Source organism: Schistocerca gregaria, chromosome 6 (genome assembly GCF_023897955.1).
Source record: "Schistocerca gregaria isolate iqSchGreg1 chromosome 6, iqSchGreg1.2, whole genome shotgun sequence".
Taxonomy (NCBI): Eukaryota; Metazoa; Arthropoda; class Insecta; order Orthoptera; family Acrididae; genus Schistocerca; species Schistocerca gregaria.
Window position 1 is genome coordinate 521,350,470 of NC_064925.1, and position 14,003 is coordinate 521,364,472.

Here is a 14,003-nt window from a genome sequence, read left to right on the forward strand (position 1 = left end):
AGTGACTGACGTATTGCGACGAGCCAGTTGCTCGGCCACCATTGACCGGACGTTTCCAATTGGTGAAAGATCTGGAGAATGTGCTGGCCAGGGCAGCAGTCGAACATTTTCTGTATCCAGAAAGGCTCGTACACGACCTGCAACATGCGGTCGTGCATTATCCTGTTGAAATGTAGGGTTTCTCAGGGATCGAATGGACGGTAGAGCCACGGGTCGTTACACATCTGAAATGTAACGTCCACTGTTCAAAGTGCCGTCAATGAGAACAAGAGGTGACCGAGACGTATAACAATGGCACCCCATACCATCACGCCGGGTGATACGTCAGTATGGCGATGACGAATACACGCTTCCAATGCGCGTTCAGCGCGATGTCGCCAAACACGGATGCGGCCATCGTGATGCTGTAAACAGAACCTGGATTTATCCGAAAAAATGACGTTTTGCCATTCGTGCACCCAGGTTCGCCGTTGAGTACACCATCGCAGACACCCCTGCCTGTGATGCAGCGTCAAGGGTAACCGTAGCCATGGTCTCCGAGCTGCTAGTCCATGCTGCTGCAAACGTCGTCGAACTTTTCGTGCAGATGGTTGTTGTGTTGCAAACGTCCCCATCTGTTGACTCAGTGATCGAGATGTGGCTGCACGATTCGTTACAGCCATACTGATAAGATGCCTCTCATCTCGACTGCTAGTGATACGAGGCGGTTGGGATACAGCACGGCGTTCCGTATAAGCCTCCTGAACCCACCGATTCCATATTTTGCTAACAGTCATTGGATCTCGACTAACGCGAGCAGCAGTGTCGCGATACGATAAACCGCAATTGCGATAAGCTACAATCCGACCTTTATCAAAGTCGAAAACGTGATGGTACGCATTTCTCCTCCTTACACAAGGCGTCACAACAACGTTTCACCAGGCAACGCCGGTCAACTGCTGTTTGTGTATGAGAAATCGATTTGAAACTTTGCTCGTGTCAGCACGTTGTAGCCCTGTATGAATGCTCTGAAAAGCTAATCATTTGCATATCACAGCATCTTCCTCCTGTCGGTTAAATTTCGCGTCTGCAGCACGTCATCTTGGTGGTGTAGCAATTTTAATGGCCAGTAGTGTATAATGAAATAGTTTGAATGTGTTTCTTTCGATGAATCCTCTGCCAAGTACTTAAATGTGAATTGCAGATTAGTCGTATTGATGTAGATGTAAATGTATATTAGCAAACAAGAAATTACTTTTAAACTAACCGAAAATTCGTGCACAGATACCCTCTTGCAAATCTCTGTTATTTCGAACATTGTTACGGACAGTTGCTGTAAACGGTTTGCAATATCTGCTCCTTTACAGGTCTTTGGAGTTCCACATGAGAGATGGGGACAACAGATATGCGCTTGCATCCGGCTGAAGAGGGGCTCCACTTTGACATCTGATGCAGTACGAGAGTTTGCGAGTGGTAAAGTAAGTAGTTGCTGATTTGAGATTCATCTCCAAGTAACAAGTGGATGTACCGGTAAATATCCATTCACATGCGCCTTGTAACTTTCAGATTTCAGACTTCAAGATACCATCCATAATAGAAATAGTGGATGAACTACCGAGAAATCCTTCAGGAAAAATCCAGACTCTGCAGCTGCGTGAAGCGGTGATGGAAAAACATGGAATAAAAGATGTAGCAATATATGGATGGTGAACGAGAATCATCACATTATTTGCTTGTGAAGTGTATGTTCTAATTTGTATAAACGGAACGTTAAAATGAGATTAATTGTTCCATGTGTTAAACAGTAAGACATCATATTTCATGATTATTGGCCTGTTGAAAATAAGTTCGCTTTATTAAATGTTATTTATGGAAGAGACATGGAGTCATTTAAAGATATTCATTTTAACAGATGCACCAAACCACTGGTAATTAGATATTTATATTGCTGAGTAAATACTTTTGTTATAAGTGTTGTCCAGAACATCTGCAATTTGTGACGAGAGGAAGCCCTCTTTGAATGCATGAAAAATAGGTGATTTTAGTGCTTTTTTTCAAGAATAATAAAAATTAATCCCAAATCTGATGTCACAGTTTCATTCCTTACACTTCTGCTTTTTAAAAATCATTTTCATGTCAACATCTGACTCTTCCTGTAGCCACTCCACCAGGTTAATTCATAGAAGCAGCAAGTTGCTTTTTTATAACTAGCGTCACCATTTAGATACTTAAGATTTGTAACTCTCTACATCTTGGCTGATCATCTAGGTTCAGCTGAAGAGTAAGCGTTTTTTTTAAAATACGGATGTAAACAGAAGAACCTTTGGGTACAGCGTACAAACTTCACATTTATTTGAACTAGACAATGTTCTTGTTGTAGTAGTGTTCTTCAAGCTAAAAGTTGGTTTGATACAACTCTCTTTTTACTGTACGAGCCTCTTCATGTCTGAATAACCACCCTGTAACCTATTTAGGTTTGAAACTCCTTACTGGTGATCAAGCCTTTCCCTCCGTCTACAATTTTTATCCCCCGCACTTCCTTCCTTTAGCAAATTGAGAATTCCTTGATGCCTCAGGATGTGTCCTATTAACTGATTGATACAATTGCACCATAAAGATCTCTTCTTCCTAAATCGATTCAGTACCCATTCATTAGTTAGCCGATCTATCCATGTAATGTTCATAATTCTTTTGTAGCATCACATTTCCAACTCTTGTATTTTCTTACTGTCTGAACTGTTTATATTCCACACTCCACACAAATACTTCCCTGATATTTAAATTTATATTTGATGTTAACAAATTTCTCTTTTCCAGAAATGCTTTTCTTCCTGTTGCAACTCTGTAATTTATTTTGTTTCTACACCAGCTATCATGTGTTATTTCGCTGCACAAAGCGGCGAATGTGGTCGACTCCTTTTGTTGTCTCTTCAGATTAATCAGACAAAACGGCAGGTCAATGTAAAATGCAGTAAAATATATGCTGAAACTTCTGGTAGTCAATGTTTACATACCATTACGTGATGACAATTATGTTGTTCTCAACCTTGGTAGTGTTGCCTGTTTCACTCTTAATACCATAACGTAACAAGCATGAAATAACATTTAGCTCACCTAAAGGACAAATTCTCGAACTACCACTACACAAACAATGTGGCGCCACGACTGTGAACCTACAAACAAAGAAACGAAATGAAGTGATCGTATAACACTGATTGTCGGCAGTCCCCACTTGGAGAAGCTCGGCCACCGAATTAAGTCTTATCAGTTCACGCCGCACGGTGTGACTGGCGTGTCGATGATGATGAAATGATAATAAGGACAACACAACACCCAGTCTCCGAGCGGAGAAATCTCCGGCTCGGCAGGGAATCGAACTCGTGAACACTACATTGCAGTTAGACGCGCTGATCGCCAGCTAAAGGGGGTGGAATCCTACGAACAAATTACTTTCGATAACGAATTGCGCACACTTAACCGATAGAGCTGCTCTTTCCGTGGATGTCTTGCGAAGGGTGAGGGATAATTAACAGAAGGTTGAAGTGAATTCGTAATTATTGTTTGTTCTGTTGAGAGACGTGCTGAAATGTGTGACGTTACATCTCTGACATTACTCTTCCTATATATATATATATATATATATATATATATATATATATATATATATATATATATATATATATAAAAGAAATCAAATCAATTCTCAAGTATCCGACTCAGAGTTTTAAAATAATCTTTGACAACTCCTAACAATTGTTCTACAATGCTCCTGTACCCAACGGACAACTTATCTCGTCTTACTACTGCAACTGCGTGATCTGCAAAATGCTACAAATATTTCAAAAGCAATACTGCGATCCATGTAGGGTGCAATGCGTAGCCATAATAATTGCAACGACTACTGCTATTAATTTTTTAGTGAAATTGAATGATCAGGAGGGGGGTTTGATCAACTAACCTAAACAATGTAAAAAATGAAGGAAATCAATAAAAACTTTAATTTACTATATTCGAGAAATAGATTACTTAAAGGCTGACAGACTTCACACAGACCTTAATAATTCCACAATGTCTATACTCAATAAACACGTCTTTGGCCACAACAAAGATACAAATATTACTCTCAATGTATCTATACACAAATCTGACAAAATCCCTCCAGTGCGCCAGCAAGCAATAAAAAAGTGCATCAACAAGACAAATTATCAAAAATCCTCAATTAATACCAAAGTCTCCTCGGGCGTTACTAGCACGATCACGGCAGGGTACGGCCTCTAATGCAGCGCGGCTTCTCTCCACCACATTTTACATCTGATCACTTCCGACTCGTTCGGAGCTGTTCGCTCACTACTACTCGCGATGATAATGCCTCAGAGTTTGTGTATGCACACCACAATCGAATTATTGGTCAGCTTTGCAATAAAGTTCAAAAGGGTTCAAATGGCTATAAGCACTATGGGACTTAAGAAATGAGGTCATCAGTCCCCTAGACTTAGAATTACTTAAACCTAACTAATCTAAGGGCATCACACACATCCATCCCCGAGGTAGGATTCGAACCTGCGACCGTAGCAGCGGCACGGTTCCGGACTGAAGCGCCTAGAACCGCTCTGCCACATGCAAAGAAATATTAATGTCCAAATTTCAATGTCTCCTCAACAGAATACGTGAACTACACTATCACCATCAACCAGGGAAAACCACAGATATTGGAATAACAGGGGCAAAACGTTAAGCATGTAGTGGTATTTTTGTTAGCCTCACGTTGGGAGACAAATTTTGTGGCTCTGCTTTCATTAAGCACGCTTTGGAAAGCTATGTAAGGGATAACACCACTGTAGACATGCATTTTTGTTTTTACTGGCTTAAAAGGGGCTTTGAACCTTCTAATTTATGAAGCAAAAAGTCTAATCCCTTTAAAAAAATTTGTTTCCTTACCATCTTTAAAATATACACCTAGCATTCCTAACGGATAAAGCACTTCATTTTTCTTGCTCTTTATTTCTGCATTATTAAGCATATGTCCTTCCATACCTATTTTATCAGCAAGAGATGAAGTCAAATCCATATTAAAACTGATGATAAAATATTATTTCCTTTCCTTATGGTTAGAAAATCAAATAGTTTACTACTTTAAGAGTCTCATTTCCTAATCTAATTCCCTTAGCATCATCCGACTTAATTCGACTACATTCCATTATTCTTGTTTTGCTTTTGTTGATGTTCATCTTATATCCTCCTTTCAAGACACTATCCATTCCGTTCAACTGCTCTTCCAAGTCCTTTGCTGTCTCTGACAGAATTACAATGTCATCGGCGAACCTCAAGGTTTTTATTTCTTCTCCATGGATTTTAATACCTACTCCGAATTTTTCTTATGTTTTCTTTACTGCTTGCTCAATATACAGATTTAATAACATCGGGGTTAGGCTACAATCCTGTCTCACTCCCTTCCCAACCACTGCTTCCCTTTCGTGCCCCTCGACTCTTATAACTGCCATCTGGTTTCTGAACAAATTGTAAATAGCCTTACCCTCCCGGTATTTTACCCCTGCCACCGTCAGAATTTGAAAGAGAGTATTCTAGTCAACATTGTCAAAAGCTTTCTCTAAGTCAACAAATGCTGGAAACACAGGTTTGCTTTTCCTTAATCTTTCTTCTAAGATAAGTCGTAAGGTCAGTATTGCCTCACATGTTCCAGTATTTCTACGGAATCCAAACTGATCTTCCCGAGGTCGGCTTCCACTAGTTTTTCCATTCGTCTGTAAAGAAATCGAGTTAGTATTTTGCAGCTGTGGCTTATTAAACTGATTGTTCGGTAATTTTCACATCTGTCAACACCTGCTTTCTTCAGGATTGGAATTATTATATCCTTCTTTAGGTCTGAGGGTATTTTGCCTGTTTCATACATCTTGCTCACCAGATGGTACAGTTTTGTCAGGACTGGCTCTCCGATGGCCGTCAGTAGTTCCAATGGAATGTTGTCTACTCCGGGGGCCTTGTTTGACTCAGGTCTTTCAGTGCTCTCTCAAACTCTTCACGCAGTATCGTATCTCCCACTTCACCTTCATCTACATCCTCTTCTATTTCCATAATATTGTCCAGAAGTACATCGCCCTTATATAGACCCTCTATATACTCCTCCCACCTTTCTGCTTTCCCTTCTTTGCTTAGAACTGGGTTTACATCAGAGCTCTTGATGTTCATACAAGTGGTTCTCTAATCTCCAAAGGTCTCTTTAATTTTCCTGTAGGCAGTATCTATCTTACCCCTAGTGAGATAAGCCTCTACATCCTTACATTTGTCCTCTAGCCATCCCTGCTTAGCCATTTTGCACTTCCTGTCGATCTCATTTTTGAGACGTCTGTATTCCTTTTTGCCTGCTTCATTTACTGCATTTTTATATTTTCTCCTTTCATCAATTAAATTCAATATTTCTTCTGTTACCCAAGGATTTCTACTAGCCCTCGTCTTTTTACCTACTTTATCCTCTGCTGCCTTCACTACTTCATCCCTCAAAGCTACCCATTCTTCTTCTACTGTATTTCTTTCCCCCATTCCTGTCAATTGTTCCCTTATGCTCTCCCTGAAACTCTGTACAACCGCTGGTTCTTTTAGTTCATCCAAGTCCCATCTCCTTAAATTCCCACCTTTTTGCAGTTTCTTCAGTTTTAATCTACGGGTCATAACCAATAGATTGTGGTCAGAGTCCACATCTGCCTCTGGAAATGACTTACAATTTAAAACCTGGTTCCTAAATCTCTGTCTTACCATTATATAATCTATCTGAAACCTGTTAGTATCTCCAGGCTTCTTCCATGTATACAGCCTTCTTTTATGATTCTTGAACCAAGTGTTAGCTATGATTCAGTTGTGCTCTGTGGAAAATTCTACCAGGCGGCTTCCTCTTCCATTTCTTTGCCCCAGTCCATATTCACCTACTACGTTTCCTTCTCTCCCTTTTCCTACTACCGAATTCCAGTCACCCATGACTATTAAATTTTCGTCGCCCTTCACTGTCTGAATAATTTCTTTTATTTCATCATACATTTCTTCAATTTCTTCGTCATCTGCAGAGCTAGTTGGCACATAACCCTTTACTACTGTAGTAGGTGTGGGCTTTGTATCTATCTTGGCCACAATAATGCGTACACTATGCTGTTTGTAGTAGGTTACCCGCATTCCTATTTTCCTATTCATTATTAAACCTACTCCTGCATTACCCCTATTTGATTTTGTGTTTATAATCCTGTAGTCACCTGACCAGAAGTCTTGTTCCTCCTGCCACCGAACTTCACTAATTCCCACTATATCTGAGTTTAACCTATCCATTTCCCTTTTTAAATTTTCTAACCTACCTGCCCGATTAATGGATCTGACATTCCACACTCCTATCCATAGAATGCCAGCTTTCTTTCTCCTGATAATGGCATCCTCTTGAGTAGTCCCCTCCTGGAGATCCGAATGGGGGACTATTTTACCTCTGGAATATTTTACCCAAGAGGACGCCATCATCATTTAATCATATAGTAAAGCTGCATGCTCCCAGGAAAAATTACAGCTGTAGTTTCCCCTTGCTTTCAGCTGTTCGCAGTACCAGCACAGCAAGGCCGTTTTGGTTATTGTTACAAGGCCAGATCAGTCAATCATCCAGACTGTTGCCCTTGCAACTACTGAAAAGGCTGCTGCCCCTCTTCAGGAACCACACGTTTGTCTGGCCTCTCAACAGATACCTCTCCGTTGTGGTTGCACCTACGGTACGGCTATCTGTATCACTGAGGCACGCAAGCCTCCCCACCAACGACATGGTCCATGGTTCATGGGGGGGGGGGGGATGAAACCATCCATCATCAATATTTATTTAATTTCTTGGGTACATTTAAATTATTTTTACTTTTATCATTCACAGGGAATGATAACTCTCGATTTTATTCACGATTTATTAAGCAAAGTATTTTACTAAGACATTTCTAAAACAACTGTTACATAAGCACCATTGAAGTCAATCAAATTGTCATTTTCATCAGTTCTACATCTACATGTGCATGGATACTTTGCAATTCACATTTTAGTGCCTGGCAGAGGATTCATTGAACCACCTTCACAATTATCTATTATTCCAATCCCGTGTAGCACGCAGAAGGAACGAACACCTATATCTTTTTGTATAAGCTCTGATTTCTGTTATTTTATCATGGTGATCGTTTCTCCCTATGTAAGTCGGTGTCAACAAAATATTTTTGCATTTGGAGTAGAAGATTGGTGGCTGGAATTTAGTGAGAAGATTCTGTTGCAACGAAAGATGCCTTTCTTTTAATGATGTCCAGCCCAATTACTGTATTATTTCAGTGACTCTCTCTCCCACATTTTGTGATAATACAAAACGTACTGCCCTTCTTTGAACTTTTTCGATGTACTCTATCAGTCATATCTGCTAAGGATCCCACACCATGCAGCACTATTCCAAACTAGGACAGACAAGCTCAATGTAGGCAGCCTCCCTAGTAGATCTGTTACATTTTCTAAGCGTCATGCCAATAAAACGCAGTCTTTATTTAGCCTTCCCCACAACCTTTTCTATGTCTTCCTTCCAATTTAAATTGTTTGTAATTGTAATTCCTTGGTATGTAGTTGAATTTAGAGCCTTTATGTTAGACCGATTTATCGTGTAACCGAAGTTTAACGAATTCCTTTTAGCACTCATGTGAATGACCTCACACTTTTCGTTTTAATCTTCTGATGACTTTATTAGTCAATAAACAACGGCATCACCTGCAAATAACCTAAGACAATGTTCAGATTGCCTCCTAAATCGTTTATGCAGATAAGGAACAGCAAAAGACCTATAACACTACCTTGAGGTTGTTTCTAAATTTTGAACTGAATCAAAAACAGGAATATTTACAGGATAATATGCTTCATGAATTTTTGGTCCACCAAATTCTGCATAGAGGCAATAATATTAGTTTCTCGATCAATATGATCAGTATGCTTTACAAATATCCCATCAGCAAAATTAAAATATATATTTATTGATTCAAATGGAATAATTTTAGGACCATTGTTAACAACAGTACTTTCATTAACTTCACCAATTTGGTTATTAAATCCAAGCACACTTCCAATACTATATTTTTTATCTGTATCTAATTTTACATCACTCTCAATAATAACTTGTTTAAAATTTCATCTGCTTTAATGTGAATATCAGACTTTTCCAAATGAATAAATTTTGCCAAGTTTTTCAAACTATATTGATGAGTTGTAATTTCTATTGTTTCTCCATCACCATATAGTTTATTATTTCTTGAGTTAATATTTGGAGTTAAGAAAGTGGAATAAAAACCAACAAGGGAAACAAAAGTATACCTGTCTCTTAAGGGAACAGTTAATCTTTTTTTCAGGACAGACAAACTACCACTACATTGAAATAGACGAGTCATTTATATTAATAAAAATTTATTTAAATAAATGACAGATTTGGTACCAAAAATAAGAATTCCAGAAAAAAAACAAGAAATAAACAGGGCAAACTTTTACCAAATACTATTCGATGTGCAATCATAGGATCAAGTGGTTGTGAAAAACCACAGTAATAATTGGTGTTTGTATTCTAGTGCCAGGATGGTTGAATTGGAACAAAATTAATCATTTGTATGTCTATTCTGCAAGCTTAGATCAACCAAAATATCAAGAATTTATAGAGAGGTGTGAAAAAACTGATGATAAACATAAGGACCAAATTGCTACTTTTATTGAAAATAATGATGAAATTATTCCATTAGATGAAAGCAAAAAAAATTCTTTAGTGGTGTTTGATGACTTCATTCTCGAAAATCAGGATATAGTCAGAGAATATTTTACTAGAGGAAGACATAAAGGAACAGACTGTTTTTATTTAGCTCAAACTTACTCAAAACACTGAAACAATTAGTCAGATATAATGCCAGTTTTTAAAATATTTTTCGACTAGATGATACAAATTTAAATCATATTTTTCATGAATTTGGTGAAGGCGATTTAAAGTTTGAGGATCTTTGATAAATGCGTAGTAAATGTTGGAATAAAGGGTTTGGATTTTTTTACAGTGGTGAGTGTGAATATGATTACTACATTTCAGAATGGAAAGAAGAAATTTACAAAGACTGTTGTATGGAATTACCGACAGACATCTAAATTGTGAAGAAATGTTCAGACTTGAATACGATGACGAGAAAACCAAATGAAAGTAAGGTCAGAAATAAAATACAACATTTAATAAAAACACAAACATTAAACATAAATGTAAACATTAAACATAAATGTAAATATCAAACATAAATGTAAACATTAAGCATAAACATTCAACATAAACATAAAATGTTCAACAAAAATGCTAAATGTTCAATTAATGTTTTTTCTTCCTTAATAAACGTTTGTGAAATACAATCTGGAGGTTGTCAAAAAAGCTAAGCGAAATAGAAAAAAAGCTGAAGAACTGGAAACAATTCAAGCTTTGGGAAAAACAACCAACAACAGAGTATGAAAAATATAAAAAAGAAATAATGAATGATTGTATGACATTTACTGGCTAGGATATCCCCTTCAAGGTTCAGCCACCATATTGAAAGTCTTTTTAGTTGACACCAGTTCAGTGACTTGCCTGTCAATGATCATAAAAATTATGATGAAAGGCACACAACACCCAGTCCCCTGTTGTAAATAAAACCCAGGGCCCCTTGTGTGGCATGAGGAAACGATACCACTGCACTACAGAGGTGTGCAAAAACGTTAAGCCAGTTATTGATGCTACTGAACAGTAAAACAAGGACTTGAAGGTTTAGGTGATAATGTTTTGAAATCTATTGAATAAAATGGAAAAGTTGAAAAAAGATGATTCCATATCATAATCATATAGAAGATTTAGGAAATTTATCACCAATTAAACCATAACATGATTTGTCGGATGTCATTCCTGGTAAATATGACTACACATTAAGTGAATCAAAATTGAAAACGTTTTGAGGAATAATGATGAAGATAGACAATCTCAAGCTGCTGGTAAAAAAAGATGATGCTGTCCAGCAGTCATCAGGATGAAGCTAAAAAGGTAAATGTTAGTGAAAGAATCTTAAAGTATATTAATCATAGTCAACATACTGATTTTGGATTAAGGACTGTTGGTATATTTAAACATACTGGTAAATTACCAGTTGAACTGAATAGAGATAAGTTAAAAATCGTCCCCCCATGAACAATGGACCTTGCCTTTGGTGAGGAGGCTTGCGTGCCTAAGCGATACAGATAGCCATACCGTAGGTGCAACCACAATGGACAGGTATCTGTTGAGAGGCCAGACAAACTTGTGGTTCCTGAAGAGGGGCAGCAGCCTTTTCAGTAGTTGCAGGGGCAACAATCTGGATGATTGACTGATCTGGCCTTGTAACAATAACCAAAACGGCCTTGCTGTGCTGGTACTGCGAACGGCTGAAACCAAGGGGAAACTACAGCTGTAATTTTTCCCGAGAGCATGCAGCTTTACTATATGATTAAATGATGATGGCGTCCTCTTGGGTAAAATATTCCAGAGGTAAAATAGTCCCCCATTCGGATCTCCGGGAGGGGACTACTCAAGAGGATGCCGTTATCAGGAGAAAGAAAGCGTTCTACAGATAGGAGCGTGGAATGTCAGATCCCTTAATCGGGCAGGTAGGTTAGAAAATTTAAAAAGGGAAATGGATAGGTTAAACTCAGATATAGTGGGAATTAGTGAAGTTCGGTGGCAGGAGGAACAAGACTTCTGGTCAGGTGACTACAGGATTATAAACACAAAATCAAATAGGGGTAATGCAGGAGTAGGTTTAATAATGAATAGGAAAATAGGAATGCGGGTAACCTACTACAAACAGCATAGTGTACGCATTATTGTGGCCAAGATAGATACAAAGCCCACACCTACTACAGTAGTAAAGGGTTATGTGCCAACTAGCTCTGCAGATGACGAAGAAATTGAAGAAATGTATGATGAAATAAAAGAAATTATTCAGACAGTGAAGGGCGACGAAAATTTAATAGTCATGGGTGACTGGAATTCGGTAGTAGGAAAAGGGAGAGAAGGAAACGTAGTAGGTGAATATGGACTGGGGCAAAGAAATGGAAGAGGAAGCCGCCTGGTAGAATTTTCCACAGAGCACAACTGAATCATAGCTAACACTTGGTTCAAGAATCATAAAAGAAGGCTGTATACATGGAAGAAGCCTGGAGATACTAACAGGTTTCAGATAGATTATATAATGGTAAGACAGAGATTTAGGAACCAGGTTTTAAATTGTAAGTCATTTCCAGAGGCAGATGTGGACTCTGACCACAATCTATTGGTTATGACCCGTAGATTAAAACTGAAGAAACTGCAAAAAGGTGGGAATTTAAGGAGATGGGACTTGGATGAACTAAAAGAACCAGCGGTTGTACAGAGTTTCAGGGAGAGCATAAGGGAACAATTGACAGGAATGGGGGAAAGAAATACAGTAGAAGAAGAATGGGTAGCTTTGAGGGATGAAGTAGTGAAGGCAGCAGAGGATAAAGTAGGTAAAAAGACGAGGGCTAGTAGAAATCCTTGGGTAACAGAAGAAATATTGAATTTAATTGATGAAAGGAGAAAATATAAAAATGCAGTAAATGAAGCAGGCAAAAAGGAATACAGACGTCTCAAAAATGAGATCGACAGGAAGTGCAAAATGGCTAAGCAGGGATGGCTAGAGGACAAATGTAAGGATGTAGAGGCTTATCTCACTAGGGGTAAGATAGATACTGCCTACAGGAAAATTAAAGAGACCTTTGGAGATAAGAGAACCACTTGTATGGAAGAGGATGTAGATGAAGATGAAGTGGGAGATACGATACTGCGTGAAGAGTTTGACAGAGCACTGAAAGACTTGAGTCAAACAAGGCCCCCAGGGTTGACAACATTCCATTGGAACTACTGACAGCCATCGGAGAGCCAGTCCTGACAAAACTCTACCATGTGGTGAGCAAGATGTATGAGACAGGCGAAATACCCTCAGACTTCAAGAAGAATATAATTTTTCCAATCCCAAAGAATGCAGGTGTTGACAGATGTGAAAATTACCGAACTATCAGTTTAATAAGTTACAGCTGCAAAATACTAACTCGATTTCTTTACAAACGAATGGAAAAACTAGTAGAAGCTGACCTCGGGGAAGATCAGTTTGGATACTGTAGAAAGGTTGGAACACGTGAGGCAGTACTGACCCTACGACTTACCTTAGAAGCTAGATTAAGGAAGGGCAAACCTACGTTTCTAGCATTTGTAGACTTAGAGAAGCTTTTGACAATGTTGACTGGAATACTCTCTTTCAAATTCTGACGGTGGCAGGGGTAAAATACAGGTAGTGAAAGGCTATTTACAATTTGTACAGAAACCAAATGGCAGTTTTTCTATTTGGGGAGCAAAGTAACTGATGATGGCTGAAGTAGAGAGGATATAAAATGTAGACTGGCAATGGCAAGGTAAGCGTTTGTGAAGAAGAGAAATTTGTTAACATCGAGTATAGATTTAAGTGTCAGGGAGTCATTTGTGAAAGTATTTGTATGGAGTGTAGCCATGTATGGAAGTGAAACATGGACGATAAATAGTTTGGACAAGAAGAGAATAGAAGCTTTCGAAATATGGTGCTACAGAGGAATGCTGAAGATTAGTTGGGTAGATCATATAACTGATGAGGAAGTGTTGAATAGGATTGGGGAGCAGAGAAGTTTGTGGCACAACCTCACCAGAAGAAGGGATCGGTTGGCAGGACATGTTCTGAGGCATCAAGGGATCACCAATTTAGTATAGGAGGGCAGCGTGGAGGGTAAAAATCGTAGATGGAGACCAAGAGATGCATACACTAAGCAGATTCAGAAGGATGTAGGTTGCAGTAGGTACTGGGAGATGAAGAAGCTTGCACAGGATAGAGTAGCATGGAGATCTGCATCAAACCAGTCTCAGGACTGAAGACCACAACAACGACAACAAGTTAAAA

The 14,003-nt window shown here is 38.7% G+C and overlaps 1 protein-coding gene across 1 annotated transcript in view; it reads left to right on the top strand.

The window, feature by feature from the left end:
• Positions 1–2,065, top strand: part of LOC126278002 (medium-chain acyl-CoA ligase ACSF2, mitochondrial-like) — a 272,719-nt gene extending 270,654 nt beyond the window's left edge. Inside the window, exons 12-13 of the mRNA XM_049977692.1 lie at positions 1,347–1,457; positions 1,546–2,065. Of these exons, the coding sequence (XP_049833649.1) occupies positions 1,347–1,457; positions 1,546–1,689 (255 nt within the window). The 3' untranslated portion in view covers positions 1,690–2,065. The remainder of the gene's footprint in view (positions 1–1,346; positions 1,458–1,545) is intronic.
• Positions 2,066–14,003: the final 11,938 nt, after the last annotated feature.